The sequence below is a fragment of the Ambystoma mexicanum genome, chromosome 2q, assembly GCF_040938575.1.
Source record: "Ambystoma mexicanum isolate Mex_15411 chromosome 2q, UKY_AmexF1_1, whole genome shotgun sequence".
Classification (NCBI taxonomy): domain Eukaryota; kingdom Metazoa; phylum Chordata; class Amphibia; order Caudata; family Ambystomatidae; genus Ambystoma; species Ambystoma mexicanum.
The window spans coordinates 79,768,338-79,786,024 of NC_090924.1; the positions used below are offsets into that span (position 1 = coordinate 79,768,338).

Below are 17,687 nucleotides of genomic sequence, written 5' to 3' on the forward strand. Positions count from 1 at the left end.
CCGGGATCCAGGAGTTGCAGCAGCCGTCTTCTCCACTTCTCTTCGGTTCTTGTAGTTCCAGTGGCGGCTCTCACTTCCAGCCCAAGAGTCCTGCCTTTTTAGGCCAAAATCCCCCATCCACACAGCTTGGTTGTCAATTACAAAGCAGGGGGGTTGTCCACCCTGGACAACCACCTCAGCCAATCGACACAAAGTGCGACTTGGGTCTCGAAAGAGACCCTGTGCAGGGGGTTACTAAACCCCTCCATCACATTCATCCCACCTAGACACCCAGACGCCAAAGGAGGGCTTCTTCGCGGAAGCCCGCCAAAGGATGACGAACAAGGAAATCAAACCTGGTTTGGCGCGAAAAGCAAACAAGAAAGACCTTTCCAACACAAAATGGCGAAAAAAAACACACTAGGACCCAAAATAAAAATGATATGGGGTAGCGGATTTTATGTTCATGTCTGTCACCACAGCCAGAACTGTAACACGGGAATCTGTGTAAAAATGATAGTTGCCACTGCCACCAGCCATGTCGAGTCGGGAAGGGGAACACAAAGTGCCCCTTGAGTTTACAGAAGGATAGGGGAAAGATATTCCCCTCCAGGACTCCATTGTAATATGACTTGTACTGAATCTGTATTTTAAAAAGGACTAGGCAAGCCAGTGGTGACTTTACCTGTCTCTGGGGGAAAGTAGTCATCCCCAGAAATGGAGTTCACAAGGAAAGTCTAAAAGACATCCCTGTGTCATTGCACTAAAGGTGCTGTCTGACACACAAGTAAAAAGATGATGCCTAGGGAGTTGGTGACACTCCATAACCCATGAGCACAAAAAGTACAACACACACAAAAAATACACTGTAAGAGGGGGGAAAAAGGCTCACACTCTTACCAGGTGGAAAAAATAAACCCCAGAAATCCACAAAGCTGCTGAGGGTCTCACTAGGTAAGGGAAATTAGCCATAAATGAGAATTCTCCCTAACACACGGCCATAGCATTCCAGCGGCAGGTTCCGTGGCAAGTCATAAGTAGGGCGGTCACCTGGGCCACCCCTTCGGCTTTCTGCAAGTTTTTCTGTTTGGATGCCGGCTCTAAGTCCGACACGGCCTTCGGACAGGCGGTTCTTAGGAACTTATTTGCTTAAGTAGGGTCTCCTCTCCACCCTGTGGGCTACATTCAGTTGTAATCGCCCATCCCGTATGAAAGAAAGGGGACGGGACGTAAGAGTAATTACAAGTTACTCACCGTAATCCCCTTTCCTCCATACATCCCACCATCTCCCTCCCCCCCCCCCCCCCAATAATACTGGTGTCATTAGGCAATGGTAAATATTGTCAACTCGTCAGTGGGGACTGAGGTTTGACGCCGATGGGTGGAGTCAGGGTACCGTATGCTCCCAGGGCCGCGCACCTCCTAAATTTTAAGGGGAAGAAGATTTTTTCTGGTGAAAAAGGTTCTGCCTCCCGTCCCTAGGAAAGGGGACTTGGGAACAAAGAGAACGTTAGTCAGTACGGTGAGTAACTTGTAATTTACTGCTTAAACACACATTCTAAGGGTGATACACATGTGGGACAAGCAGTGTGAAAACATCTATGTACAGCGCTGCCTTCAAATAACTCACCCCCGTCTCCAAGTACTGCTCGCTAATCTATGCAAAAACGTTTGATTCCAAGTAGATCCACAAACCTCTGAAGGGCATACATTACTTACTGTAATTGTATTTCTGATGCTTGTATGTGTTTAGAGTCACATGTGCTCGCCCTTCTTCCCCTCTTGGATTTGAAGGTGCTTCGGTAAATCATAGATAATTGACACCTTATAACTACCTACTCTCCACGGTTGCACTGTACACTCCCTCTTGTCAGATACAAATAATCTGTCGTGTGAGGGATCATGGGTGCAGTGGACGTCGCACTAGCGATAAGATTACAAGCATGCCCAGTTGACGTCCCTTTTCAAACTTCAGAAACTTCATGTTCACTAGTTGTCAGCCTATGCAAAGCATGTGAATCCAAGCAGATACAAGCATCAGAAATACAAATAAGCTAAGTAATCTATGCTATACCGTATTAGATTGATAGGGGAACATGTCTCGCCATCGAAAAACCGAATGTGGTGGCTGTGCCATTGCTTGTTTCTGCACCACAGCTTGGAGAAATTGACTCCTCGAAGATCCTCGGGGGCTCGTGACTTGTTGTGATTGTTGTGCAGTGGGTGTGCTGGGTGGGCCAGATTGTGTCGGTCATATGTATGTGATTCGAAGTACTGTTATCCTGAAAGCATGCTTAGTGTGCTTGTTTTTTCCAGGCAAAGTGACTATCCATGAGACCCTCAGTGTACTAAAGGACATTGTGGACAATATCTCTGGGGAGTCCACGAAGTCGCGGCAGATCTGTTATCAGTCCCTGCAGGAATCGGTGCAAGTGTCATTGGCCGTGTTCCCGGCCTACATCCACCAATCAGGTACTGTCCTGTTGAGGATTTTTCACACGTTTCCTAGCATGTTCTCGAGTCCTGCTGAAATGATTTTTGTCTTGAAACCCGCGCCAACTCATTCTGCTATGAAAATCATGTTACCCTATAATGGATAAAAAAAGGTATTCACAACAAAATATTTTTTGGCTTGCAATTACACAGTTGCATCAGTCTTTGATAATGCACATCATCGATGCTCTGGGTTTTGTCTTCGTTGTTAGTTTAAATAATAAAATAAAACACAAGAGCCTGATGTGGCTTGTTTTCAATCTCGACTTTGCATTTTCGAATTCCTCTGTGTATTTTGCTGCCTAGTGGACAACCAGTAGAAAAGCATGTCATACGGCACACCAGTCACTTTAATTCATTAATTTTGTTCATAGGTTGTTTATATATATATATATTTTTCTTATTTTATTTTTGAGGCCCTCTGAGACCTGTACTCTTTGGAGTAAAGCAGCAACAAGAGAATCTTTCCCAACAGTAGCCATTTGAACTTGAGGGCAGCATATTTTATAATAAAGGGTTTCAGTTGCGTGGGGATTAGAGTAGCAATCCCTCTGGTCACAAAACTAAAGTAAAAAAATAGGGAAGCAACTCTAATGCCTGCACCCACCTCTGATTTATCAAATCTCTCCAGAGAGTAGGCAATACAGTCCAATTTAACCCACTTTTTGTTGGTTTTTAATGGTATTTTTCCCTAGCAAAATGTATCATTCTAATGCATCATGTCCTCCTACAGATCCCTTGTCTTAGTTACATTTGTATCCTGCTTTGTAGTCCCTAAAAACCTTTCGACAGCAGAAGGCGCCATGTAGTAGCGAGTCGATTTCCCACAATGGTTCCCAGTCCCGCAGGCAGACGGGACGTCGATGACAGTATAAATGGCATTCACTTCTGCCGTTGCCCCAGTTGCTTTTTTCCGCTTGCACCGCACGCTCTCGGCACAGTTTGACTCGCCTCAGCGATTCTTTTAGACTAATGTCGTAATTCTTTTTTGTGATTCTTCAGAATGTCTATGCCGACAACAGGCTTTGAGAGATGTGCGGACTGTGCCTTGGAGATGTTGATCACTGATCCGCAGAGAATATGTCGCTGGTGCCTCAGCGAAGAACATGAAACTATCAAATGCGGCTCTTGCCAATCGATAACCAGTAAAGCCTTGAAGGGAGAGAAGGTCAAAGCTCACCATAGGTCGGTCAGTTTCCAAGTCTCCATCTTCTACACCTTTGAAGAGAAAATCTTTCGAAGGTAGAAGTTCCACTGGAGACAAGTCTCTAGAAATGCCCCAAAAAAACGCTCTAAGCATTTGAAACGATTGAGATCCAGGAGAGATTCACATTATTCTTTGTTGTCATAAAAGAAGTCGAAGAAACAACGCCATCGTTCCTCGCCGGACAAGCGTCTGGTGAGTTTGCCCCGATAAGGACTCCTCAGCAGCCAAATGAGAAAGTTTAATGAAAAGATTATGGGCGTATTTTTGAAGGCGACCCCTCATGGTCCCTCGAAAGAGACAAGAAAAGGCTATTGATCCCACTGTCTTCCAAGACCATCAGGGAATCTGGTTATGCTTCGGCCAAGTTGCCTTTGGGGGTTTGTGTGCTTTACAAGACTATATAATGTAACTGTCCAAAAGCCAGAGTCTGAAGCCCTCAGGGTTGTCGTCTTGAACAGCATTGACCACTGAGACAACATTGAAGCCAAAGGATTCTTTATATTCCTCCTCCGAGTGGAATTCGAAGGGCCCTTCGGCATCGACCTCGAGCCATCTTCGAGCTTCAAACCTCATTCGAAGTTGGATTTCTTCAAATCCTCTGGGTCCATTTTCGAGGAAGACGAAAACGCCGTCATACCCTGGAATCCCTAATGTTCCAGAAGAGTTGATCTTGGATCAGTCCTGTCTAGAAAACCTAGCTACTTGTCTGAAGGAAGCCAGTGGTCTGGATACCTCACTCGAAGTTGAATTCGACACGTAGATGACAATTCTCACCCTAAAGCGGCCTACAGAACGGTCATGAACAGGGTGATTGGATTAGGGGCGTCCTGCAAAGGACATTACTCAAGATCTTAGACCTCTTAGATAGAGGCCCCACTAAGGAGGCTGTGATGCCCTCCATAAAGCACTGAAAAACCCCATTTTGAAAACCTGGCAAAAACCAGACACCACTCTGGCTGTGAACAAGGAGTTGGTGCAGAAGTATAGACCTTCTTCTGTGGCCCCTGACTTTCTTTCCAGGTAACCTGCACCAGAGAGTTTGGTGGTGCAGGCGGCTACCTCCACTTCAAAGGCTGCAGGTTATCCAACCATCCCCTGGATAGAGATGAATAAAGGTACGACACACTGGCAAAAAGGGTATTAGCTGCTGGAAGCATGGCATTAAAGGCCATTAATGCATCTTGTGCTCTGGCATAATACTCCTATACGTTGTGGAATGTAATTTCCCAAACATTCCTGAGGGTTATGAGATGGGTTCAATAACCTCATTAATGATGGTAAAGAAGCCCTTCAGTCAGGCCTAGAGGCATCCAACTCTGTTGGATGTTGTATGGGCTCTAGCGCAGTGATCTGGATATTTGCTTGGTTGCGTAAGTCTGGGTTTTCTCCCTTGTGTCCAATCAAGGCTACTGGATTTGCCCTATGATGGGTCCAACCTTTTTGGACCAAAGGCGGAAGACAATCTAGAAAAGCTTCAAAGGCTGCAGCACAATTTTTTGGGGCAGCCATTAGTCAGCTGCCAAAACACTTGCCTTTGAATGGTTTTGAGAGGGCATTCCTTTAGTTATTACTCCTTTTAGCCAAAGAGGACAGGCTTCCCAGAAACAAGAACAGAGGGGGACACATTCTCCCAGAGGCTGTATAGGAAACAATGTTCAGGGAGCAACCAGTTCATTGCCCTCTGCCACAGCCCCAAAACCTCTCTGAGCTCACAGAACCCCAACGGGAGGCAAATTGTCCCAGCATCTGTAAGAATGGCATCTCATTACTTCAGATTCATGGGCACTACAGACAGTGGCCCAAGAGTACTGTCTCCCTAGAGGGAGCTAGAGAGCCAACCAAGATGGCGGCTCCCTAGCGAGCTCCGACGCCGCACCTTTAATGAATCCTGACTCTCACTGATTCCAGGCGAAATTCATATAGAATTCACCCCCACGCGCCTCCCCGAGCAGCCAGCAATGAGGAAACTTGCCCCAATAAAGACTCCAAATCCTTCCAGCGGTCCTGCCGCTCCAGCCAGCGTCGGCCGTCCTGCCCTTCTGCGCGTGGGAGGGCCGTTGCTTCTTCACGCCCCGGGAAGGATTGCCGGCAGCGGCGCACAGCCCGGGCGGGGATAGGCACAAGGAGGTGGAGCGGCGCTCTGGAGTCGCAGCCGCTGACAGGCGAGACCGCACAGCCGGGTACGCTCTGGTGCCTTCTGGGGCGCGACCCGAGGCGAGCTCCGTCTGAGGGAAGTGGCGAGCCCCAGTAATGGACCCGCACCCATCGCGTTGACCCCTGGTGGGGGCTCGCCCAGCCAGGAGACTTGGCAAGAAGAAAGGAACGGGGGCAGCCGCGCGGCTAGCTGGAGCCGCGCCAGCCCCGGGACCCAGACAGGCAGTGAGAAGACACATGCAGAGAGGCCCGGGAGAGGAGCAGATCACCAGCTGGCGCCATTATCCCGGAAATAACGCGCACATTGCAAGGTGAGAGAGACCCAGACCCCACTCCCCCCTCTTGGAAACACCTGGTGACCACTGAGGTCCACGGGGAGGGGCAAACGGCGGCCATCGCCAGAGGGTGGGCAACAACTGAGAGTGCAGGACAGCGACAAGAGGCAAACCCCAGAATCCTCTGAGAGGCCCCCCCCCCCGGACCCCCACTGCAATGGGAGCCAACATCGGGGTCATCAACCGGTGAGCCCCTGGGAAATTCTGCTTAATAGCACACAGCGAGAGAACTAACGGGAGCAGTCTCCCAGCCAACCCAGTCGTCGACCTAGGCCCAAGTGAGTGACACCCCCTAAACAGAGCACACCTGAACTAACGCACAGGTACTCAACCACACAGCGCCACCTACTCCCACGGACGCCGGGCCGTTCGATTGTCCCACACCACTGATATCGCAGCCTTGTGCAGTGCCAAGCACCGCCAATTGAGATACTCTACACCAGCAGCCACTCTACCACCCCGGCCACCAAGAAGTGACAATCCCGTTGTGACCCGGGCCGGCCTCCCCACTCCGTGACCTCTGTCGCGCGCGGACGTCCCCCCCCCCACACCCCCTACCGCAGCTGGCGAACCCCCTCAGTCCTCCCCTAGACTCGAAGCTTCCCGACAGTGAACAAGGCCAAAAGCAAGACGAACAAGACCACAAAAATGTGGAAAACCGATAAATCTCAAAGGAAACTCACATTCGAGTCAGGCTCAGCAGCCAAAACACCCCTATCAATCAATCAATCAACCAACCAGCCGATCCTGGGGAATCTCCACAACATGATAACGACAGTGACCAATCCATAGACATCAAAGAGATCCTCCTGGAGCTAAAATCTGGCATCGGCAACATCGACAGTAAACTCGATAATCTGTCCGCTAAAGTTGACCAGATCCAACACCAATTAGACGAGCACGGCGACAGGCTGGACACGGCCGAGCAACGGATCTCGGACCTAGATGACCACACGCGCTCCCTTGCATCATGGATATCAACAATGGAAACGCAAATGAAGGCCGTGGCAGCCAAAAATGAGGACCTTGAAGGGCGCTCACACCGAAACAATATCAGGATCCTAGGGGTGAGAGAACACCAAATTGCAACAAAAATGGAGGACTTTGTAGAGCAGGTCTGTACAACACTGTTCGGAGGCTCGGCACTTTACAACTTGTTCGTGGCGGAGAGAGCCCATAGGGTCCCGACCAGTCGCCCCATCCCAGGAGCATCGCCTCGCCCGATCATAGCTAAGCTCCTCAACTATAAAGACCGAGATACGATACCGCACCTGGACAGGGAGAAGGGTGATCGAAATTTCGAAGGAGATAGCCTGCAATTCTTCCCAGACTTTTCCCCATCAGTCCAGGCACGACGAAGAACATTCACTGGGGTGAAAAGACGGTTGCAAGATAACCAAATGCTTTACTCCACGCTATACCCAGCCAAATTGCGCATTCAGCACAACGGGAAGTCCCACTTCAGTGCCCCTGAAGAAGCAAACTGGTTTCTTGATACTTTGGCATGTAGACCTGGGATGAACAATCCAAGACCCTCAAGGAGAGACCGACCTGGAACAGTCCCTCCATGACACGGCCTACCACGTGAAGGGGTCCAGTCTAACTCCACACGATCAACCACCTGGAATCTTCAAACAGCGCACTAAGGCAAGGTGCGACGGCTCTTGGGAAGCCACTCGCGCCCCAAGCGCAGCAGCGTTATGTATTGGGTTTTTGAATGGGGGAATCTGTCAGGCGAGTTGGGGGTTGCCTACGATTGGGAGGGACATTGTTTGCAGTTTGAGACGCGACCGCCGGGGACTCCTGCCCCTCCGCTTGCCTTCAGGCTTTCCGGTCAGTAACTTCAGAAACACCCATGGAACCGAAATAACCGCACCCACACCCCACTCTACAAATGAGCAGAATCAGACAATCATTGTCCTTAGAGCTACAAAACCAGTCAACAGTGATACCGATCCGCCAAATTCAAGCTAATCACATGGAACATTAGAGGGGGCAACCACCCTCCGAAAACAAGGAAAATAACCCAATACCTCCGGAGACACCAAATTGACATTGCCCTGATCCAAGAAACTCATCTTCCCCCAGGCAAGGAAAATCATTGGGCACAGGAGTGGGGGCTACCACAGGTATTTCTCCTCCTATTCCTTATACTCCAGAGGGGTCAAGCCATCTTGATGAGCAAAAACCTAAAATTCAAGCTGCCATCATCCAGCAGAGAGGAAACAGGCAGGACACTTCTTGTCCGAGGGGTCCTAGAAGGGAAAGAGCTCATCATCGTGAACTCCTAAGGTGCAAACAACTTTGATTGGGTCATGACGCACCTTGAGGAAGCCGGGTCGGCTCCAATAATTTGGGGTGAGGACATGTATACCACACATGATCCCCAAACAGATAAATCGCACCCAACATCTACCCAGCTCCCCAAGGCAGCACTTCAAATTTGCTAAATATGCAAAGCATACAACCTGGAAGATGCATGGAGACGCCAACATGGCTCAACCCGGGACTACAAGTTCCACTCATGGCTCCTCAAAACCAGCTCACGACTAAATTATTTTCTGGTGTCCACTCAGAGCAAGCTGCAATGGAAATAATGCCATATACTGCCAAGGACAATATAAGACCACTCGGTAGTCACGCTGGAATGCACCCTCCCAGATCAATCAAAAGGAGTTCGACATCAGAGGTTCAAACCGGGAGCGCTACAAGACCTGGTGTTCGAAGAGGAACTCCGCAAGGAGATCACCTCCTTCATAGAAACCAACCAGGACTCGGTGGAATCTGCTGGAACACTATGGGAATCACTGAAATGCTACGTAAGATGAGTTTGCATTGCCAAAGAACAGGGAATTCTGAAACTCATCAGGAGAGAGCTCAACGCCAGTGAATCCCGTTTGAAAGAACTTGAGCGTCATAACCCAGCACCCACGGACCCATCAATATTAGCAGCATTAAAGAAAGAATTGGATATATTCTCTGAGGCATCCAATCGTGAAATAAAATTCCTGACCCAAGGCCACCGTATCCGTCAATATGGCGAAGGGGAAAAACCAGGGGCCCTCCTAGCAAGACTGATAGCAGCAGATAGAAAACCTTCACAGATAACACAAGTACGAGACCCCAGAGGCCACTTAATCCACACGGACAAAGAGATAGCAGAAGTCTTCCGCTACTTCTACCAAAATTTATATGAATCCAAATGCTGCGCCAACCAAAATGAGCTCCTGAAATACCTAAACGATATCGAACTATATTGGGTGGTCTCAGAGTTAAGAGAACTGCTGAATCAACCCATTGCACTAGAAGAAATCCATCTCGCAATAAAATCTCTTCCGAGCACCAAAGCGCCCAGCCCTGACGGTTTGATCAGGGAATTTTATAAAAAATGTGCCCCCCTACTGGCACCTCTGCTATTAAAAGTATACGAAGAAGCTCTCGCAAAAGGAGTCCTTCCACCAAACCTTCGAGAAGCGAATGTGATCCTGTTACACAAAGCTTGAAAACCCCCAGAGGAGTGTGGATCAATCTCGACAACAAGATTCTAGCTAAGATACTACCAAGCTGCTCCCCTTGATGCCAGCCAGGTACTCGCAGACCAGGCAGGATTCATCCCCGGCCGCAACACGACATTTGGTATTTGGCGAATGTTCGGAGTCATGAAGGCCCTGAACCTTCAAGTCAAGTGGTGGCGACCCTGCTGGACGCAGAAAAGGCATTCCACTCCGTCGAGTGGCCCTTCCTTTTTGAAGTCCTAAACAGAATGGGTCTTGGGAACCAATACATCAAGTACATAACGCTTCTGTATACCCAACCCCACTCGCACATAATTCTGGAGAAAACCCGCTCACCACCTTTAAACCTGATGAGGGGTACAAGACAGGGATGCCCTCTGTCTGCAGTCCTATTTGTGCTGGTAATGGAGCCACTAGCATTAGACCTATGAGCCTGCCACATACACAGAGGCCTATCTTTCGGCCCACACAAATTAATTATATCCCTCTATGCAGACGATATAGCCCTCTATAACCAAGACCCATGCGGGAAATCATTAAATTCGGCACTTTTTCTGGCCTGAAAATAAACAGCAAATCAATAATTTTCCCACTGACACCAGAGACCCGGGAATTCCAAGACAACTTTGGGTTCAAATGGGAACACACCAAGGTTGGATACCTAGGCATACAACTGGCCAGATCCCATCAGAAGCTCTTTGATGACAACTTGGGTACAGCTTTAGAAAACCTCCAAGAGAAGGTAACCAGATTGAAAGCATTACCACTCACTCTTTGGGGCCGTGTATCCTTAGTCAAAATGGTGATTCTCCCGAAATGTTTGTACCTCTTCACGAATCTCCCTATATTAGTGCCCCAAAAATACCTCCAAAAACTGCGTAGCCGCTAGAATTATTGTGGGAGGGCAAACCGGCTAGAATAGCATACAAAACTTTCATCCAACCAGTAAAAAAAGGAGTATGGCGCTCCCAGATCTGGAACGATATTACTGGGCAGCACAAGCCCAATTCCTTGGTCATCGGTATGCCATTAATTTCATACAACCTCACGTCCAACTCGAAAGAGCACATACCACACGCGACATTGAATACAGTACTCTCCATGATCGCAATTTGGAAAAGAATAGCGCTAAAATGCAACATACAGGAAAGGTTTTCCCCTCTACTCCCAACAAGATTCATCCCTGGGATCCCCCTAACCTCAGGAAAAAGTCTACCTGAACTGGACCGATAAGCTTCAACTACACACCATGGGAGACCTGTTCCATGATCAAAAATTCCTCTCGCCTGAACAAGCCAGGGCGCGCGGCGCCAACACGGCCCTCAACAAATTAACTTACTTCCGCCTTAGTCGCCCTACAAGCAATTTTCCCATCGTTTCCACAACAGCCGCCAACATGGCAACTACTACATGGTGTGGTCCAGTCTCAGGGAGAGGGTAGACTGGTGTCCCTAATCTACAAAACCCTATTAACCGACACGGCCCCACTGCCAATCACCCCGAAGGCCAGATGGGAAAAAGCCCTGCAGTCAAACATCTCAGACGAGCAATGGGACTATATACTAGCTCAAACCCAAAAAGTATCACTGAACACGCGGTATAAACTAATACACCTAAAATACGTGCATCAAGCATATTACCCCCCCCGCCAGTTTACATGCACATCATCCCTCGTCACCAGAATCCTGCAGTCGATGTGACGGCCCAGTGGCGGATTTCCTCCAACTGGCATGGTCATGCCCGGCCATACACCAATTCTGGAAGTGGACCCTGGAGAAAACTGCAGCAATTATTGATACCCCCTTGGAGCCAGACCCCAAGATCACTCTACTTGGTCTCACTAAATATCTACCCTCCCCAGTCCGTAAACTAGTGGGCCTGTTGCTACTGCTTGCGAGGAGAAGGATTTCAATGTCGTGGGGGAAAGGTCCGGTACCGACAATCCAACAATGGCAGATGGACATAACGTACTGTCAAGACACTGAAGCGAATTTTATCAGACTCCTGCCCCTTCATGCCCAACCCCCTGACATATGGGGCCCGTATATCACCTATTTAATGTCAGCACTGGACCAAAACTCCTCTCGAGACTCCTACCCGGGGTCCCAGGGGCTGTGAATCGTCTGACATCTCTCTACAAATCTGAACACGGCGCGATCAATAAAATTACTAGACTACAAACCTGAAGCATGGTGGGTGGGAGGTGCGCGATACGGGAGGGGGCAGGGAACTGGCGCGATGGATGAGGCATAGTCTTTTTTTTTTTTCTTTCATTGTTCCTCTTTTGTTGTTGTCCTAAATTTAACCTTCTGTTTGTTACCGTATTTATGATGTTAAAATACCAAAAATAAAGTTGAAAAAAAAAGTACTGTCTCCCTTTTCTGCAAAGACCACCTTTCCCCCCGATTGTCCCCCTAGCAGCCAATCTCTTTGGGAACCATATCCTCACCTTGTGCAATAGATTATTTCTCTGTTGGTGAAGGGTGCCATAGAGAAGGTAACTGGAGAGGAAACATACCAGGGTTGGCACTCCACCTATTTCCTGGTTCCCAAGAAAGACTGAGGACTGTGACCCATTTTGGACTTGAGGCGCTTCAAAAAGTTCCTCAGGAAAGACAAATAGAAAATGGTGCCTCTTTCGCAGATGCTCCAGGCCCCTCAGCTCCAGGACTGGATGGATTCATTCGATCTTCAACACGCTTATTTTCATGTGCCTATACATCTAAAGTACAGAAAAGTACCTGAGGTTTGCCATTGGTAATTTTCATTAATCTTGGAGTGCTACCTTTCGTGCTCACCTTTGCTCCGAAGGTCTTCACCAAGTTGATGGCGGTGGTATCAGCAAATCTAAGGGGGAGGGATTCACAACTTCCCCTACCAAAATGATTGGTTAATCATAGCTTATTCTCCCAAACAGGCTCTGGAACATCTCCACAGCACCTGCCACTCTCCACAAACTGGACTTCTCCCACAACCTGAAGTCCCAGGTGACACCTTCTCAGAAGCCTCAATTCATTGGAGAAGTCCTGGACTCTTCCTCAGGGAAGACTTTGCCTTCCGAGTTGAGGGCTCAACATATATTGCAGATGGTAATAAGATTTCATAATATCCAATATCTACCAACATTCGACTTTCAGAGGTTACTGGGCATAATTCCGTCCTATATTTGTCTGGTGCCAGAAGCCCACCGAAGGATGAGGTCCCTCCAGTGGGTCCTCAGATCCCGAAATTGACATTTTCCATGCAGGATGACAGACCTTCAGTTCCCGAGCAAGGTCGTACAGGACCACCTCTTGTGGACTAGCACACAGAATGTGATGATAGGGGAACCTTTTTTGGCAATCCTGGCCTAGATGAATGTAGTCATGGATGCTTCCCTCACGGGATGGGGAGCTCACATAAACGATCACACGATGAGCTGACTTTGGCCCCCACCAGAATCAAGACTACAGTACACATAAACCTGTTGGAGCTGAGGGCGATCAGACTGGCGCTGATGCCTTTTTGCTATCCATTCAGGGGTGAAGAGCGTCCTGATAATGGAGGACAACACAATAGCCATGCATTTCCTCAACCAAAGAGTTGGTGTAGGGTTACTATCACTGTGCAGCGAGGCAATGAAGCTCTGATTGTGGTCTCCACAAAAGGGGATCTCTGTTGGCTGTTCACCTAGCCGGAGAAGAAAATACGATGGTGGACGCTTTGAGCAGTGTAAGGGAGGCATGGCATCACAAGTATGACACTGACACAAGAGTTACAAGTTTCTAAAGCTTTATTAACCTTTCGGGTTTGGAAAAACTACTACTCTGCCCTATAGCTAAGGTGGTAGTAGTCTCTACCTCAAATAACAAAGAAAACACAGTCCTAGTCAGTCTTTCTCAAATCTAAATGCTCCCAGCTTTTGTGGGTTTGGTCCTTGCAAGCCGGTTGAGTACTTGTATATACTTTGTGATATCTATTGACTCTCCTTGTCATTTAACGTTGCTTTAGGATACTGCCGTTGGGTTAAGATTATGATGAGTTATTTTCTCGCTTCATGTACAGGTTGTTGACCCTTTGACTTTGGAATATGTCACTCAAGGTTAGTGGATTATAAATGATTGCTACTAATCTTAAATGTTGTAGACCTTGAGGTTTCAGTTACTGATTAGGATTATCTCTGGTATTCCCTTTAGACCTGCAGAAACTCAGTTTATACAAATTAACAAGGGGGGTGCTGGGAGTCCCTCTGCCAGACATTAGTCCTGGTTACGAGAGACTTACCCAGAGTCTTTAGCTCACTATCTTTCACAGAGAAGAAATATCCCAAACATATCAATCTTTGTCCTGCCCTGGGGCAGTCCAGCACCGAAATGCTAGGGAATTCTCCTCTGAACAAGAGTACCAACAGAAACCCCAGACACGTGTTTCGGTCTGGTTGGACCTCATCAGTAGGGTGGATCTGTGCCTCTCTAAGAAAAGTGAGCATGGGGTTGTCACGAATCACGTTGAACAAATAGTTTTCTTCGCCCTGAAGATGGATTTCATATGATCCGAAACGCGTTGGCAACATATCAATTACTGTGAAACTATTCTGAATTATGTAATGTTTTAGGATTTGTGAAGAAATTTGGAGGACAGTGTGACGAACCTGGTTTAGATTTAATCAACATGTATTAGTTGCCTTTATTTCACATGTGCTATGTTTACCATGATTGTTTGGACATTTCCCATGAGTTCTAACATATGTTTATAAAAAAAGAACTGACCTTTTGGTCGGAAGTGAAATTTACTGTTGAGATCCGTGTCGCTGATCGTAGTGTATTTTACATTTGACCAAAACAACGAATTACTGTATTTCACATGGGATATCATCCCCAAGGAGTGCATCTGAAGGCTACCCTACGGCAACGCATGGTTTTGTTCTATACTAACAAAACCTAATGCCTGCCCTATCTCTTATATAAAAAATGTGAGAAGGGGAATGTGTATGCTCAGGAAATGCAGTGTTACAACATAAAGGATCCAGATGGCTGAGTCAGCTCTCCTCACCACGTGGACAGCAAGGAGTAAGGCGGCCCCTGTAAACAGGATGACACACTCTGGCTCAGGTTATCAACAAAAGGCAGTTCAAAACGTGGGTCGAGGCCTGTTTAGCCTTCCACGTTAACATCACTTAATCCAGCTTTCAAAAGTTATTTCACAGTTCAACAAAAGATCACGTAGGTCTGCCTCAGTCGGACCCTGACATCAGCACTTTGCAGTTTCTGCGCTTAGCAAACCGCACCGTCAGGGATCTCGGATACCGGTTGGGCTTCCCTCACTCCTTGGGTCCTGCACTCTGGTGAGGGGATTCAACCTCTAGCCGTCCTGCTTCTGCAGGGTCCTTGGGAGACTCCTGGAGCTTCTAGTCGGATTTCAGACTTTTCGCTTGACTACGGATTACTCGATCCCTGGCACTCGTTTCTTGCAGCAATGAAGAAGTACAGCCAGTCGGGGAAGATAGTCAAGTGGAGTTAGTCTGAGGGTTAGTTGCTCTCCTACTAAGATGGTTTCACACTGCTCAACTAGAGGGATTTGGACAAATCTCCCATCACTACTACACAGGAAAATATTGGTCTATTGTTTATTTGGTAGTTACTTCCTTTGCACAATGTTATAAAAAAGAATGTCTTAAATTATGAATACCCTTATACTTCTGTGGTTTGCAAGAACATTTCATATGAATAGCATTTTGTAGTGCCTGAGCCAAGCTCTGTATAAAAAGTAAAGTTGTGCGGTATGAGTGAGTAATCGGCATGAGGAATAAGTATGCAGAAAGAGATGGAAGGACATGGCACAGCAGCGGGAGAGGAGTAAATAATCCATGAGTGTCAACTTTGGAAGGGTATACATAAAAGGAAGGAGTCATGGCTAGAGTAAGAGCACAGAATGTGGTGGAATGTAGATGATACAAGCCAAGAGGAAAAGTGAAGAAAAAATGAAATAATGCAAAGATGCAATTGTTGCCCAGAGTTTTAAAAAATCTTTGATCAGTATATTAAAATGTGCCCCCTTTGTCTCTCCCTCGTGCAGATGTAACAGATGAAATGATGAGCTTCTTCCTCACCCTTTTCCAGGGCCTCCGTGCACAGATGGGTGTCCCATTCACGGAACAGATAATTCAGACCTTTCTCAACATGTTTACAAGGTAGCCCAGCTCACTGTCCGTCACCTGGAACTTTGAGTAGCCTTACCCTATGATTTGAGATTGCTGCTCCTTTCTATTTGCTGAGAACTTGGAGGAATGGTGTGGGTGCATGCGATAATGTGGTCAAAGTAGATAATCTGATGTGTGTGTCAAAAGCTCATTTATCGGGAAATAAATAGGTCAGAATGCTTCAGCAAAGTTTAAGCTGGGACATGAGGACTGTAGATGTTACCTCTCGCCACCTCCAAAGTAAAAGGAGGAGAGTAGGTTGGTGACTGAGATAATGAATTATCCCTAAGAGTAGTCATGAGTCCAGATTTGTGTTGGCTCTCCTTAATGATTAATGTGTAGTTCTTATCTCTTTTTTTTAATTTCCCTCAGAACTTGGTCCACCTAGACCTTTTATGACGCTTTTCTGCTAGACTTGTTAACATTTGCTGTACCCTTTCTCATTTTTGGCAGAGAGCAGCTAGCAGAGAGTATACTCCATGAGGGCAGTGCCGGCTGTCGGGTAGTGGAGAAGTTCCTGAAGATTCTGAAAGTGGTGGTGCAGGAGCCTGGGCAGTCCTTCAAACCCTTCCTCCCGAGCATCATCTCACTGTGCATGGAGCAGGTCTATCCAATAATCGCTGAGGTACAGAGTTTCCAAAGGCGGTTGTACAGCAGGAAGAGGTTGTTTTGGGCACAGAATGGGTGAACACCAGGGGTTGAGAATGATTTGTGAATCTCATAAGTTCATGGCGCAAGTTTACCCCTATAGCTAGTGGAAGGATCTAGGAGGCATTAACGGGCCATAGATCTGATGTGATACAGCAGAAACTTGGCATACATATGTACTAGACCAAGTCAATCAGTACATCAAACTAAGGATATACTGGTCGAGAGGGTGGGGGAGAGGAGGTAGTGGTGGAGTGAAGATACAATCTTGGTCTTGGAACTTGTTATCACTTCATTGTGCAAGTGGAAAGGTTGTCCTGGTATAGATGCACTTGTCAAGTGATATCTTCATTACTCCTCTGGCCCATCCCTTTGTTCTCTACTTAGGTCATCTATGCTTTAAATCCAAAGGCCTGCTTTTTTCTAGATTTGTTTTCCAAGATTTATCCAATATAGGTCTACATCTGTGGCCTTTTCTGGGATGCAAATATGTATCGTACCCCCTAAAATGGCTTTCTCTTTTTTGGTTACCTTACCCGGATGGCTGTATGCTTCACCGGTTTCTGGAAGCAGTCTGCCTTTTTAAAGTGCAAGTAAGATTCAGATTTCTTTGTCCCGTATCCTGCTGTTAGAGGACATCCCCATGTTGAAATCCATTGCAGCCTGGCAGCTAAATTTTGTTCCTGTGAATGAATGGTATAAAAAGCTTATACCTGTCACGGAAAGGCCTTGAGAAACAGAGCAGATACCCGGTCTGGTTTTATTTCTGAATGGTGTCTGAATTCTTGAGCATAATCCATATTTATTTTAGTATGTCATTTATTTATAAATCGCTTTTGCCTAAGCACTGTACAAGATAATCCTTACAAATTAGGAAGCAGACAATCGAAAACAAAAGACAAAACTTGTGGGTCGAAGTGACAAGACATTTTTTAAGATGTGAGAAGACATGCTGAAGAGTAGGAGATGATCTAATAATGATAGGCAGTTCTAGTGTTTAGGGACAAGAAGGGAGGAGGAGCAGAAACTGGAGTGAGCACATGGAGGATTATGAACAGCAAGTATAGATGGATTAGGAACAAAGAGCGGGGGAGCATAGAGAGAGATTAACAAGGAGAGATGGGGCAAGACTGCATTTGAATTTGATACAACGGAAGTGTAAGAATAGGTGGGATTCA

General features: G+C 47.1%; 1 protein-coding gene across 2 annotated transcripts in view; it reads left to right on the forward strand.

The window, feature by feature from the left end:
• Positions 1-17,687, forward strand: part of XPO6 (exportin 6) — a 1,073,945-nt gene that overhangs the window by 881,117 nt on the left and 175,141 nt on the right. For both annotated transcript variants that reach the window (XM_069646882.1, XM_069646883.1), the window contains exons 18-20: positions 2,296-2,451; positions 15,738-15,852; positions 16,315-16,486. In XM_069646882.1, the coding sequence (XP_069502983.1) occupies positions 2,296-2,451; positions 15,738-15,852; positions 16,315-16,486 (443 nt within the window). The remainder of the gene's footprint in view (positions 1-2,295; positions 2,452-15,737; positions 15,853-16,314; positions 16,487-17,687) is intronic.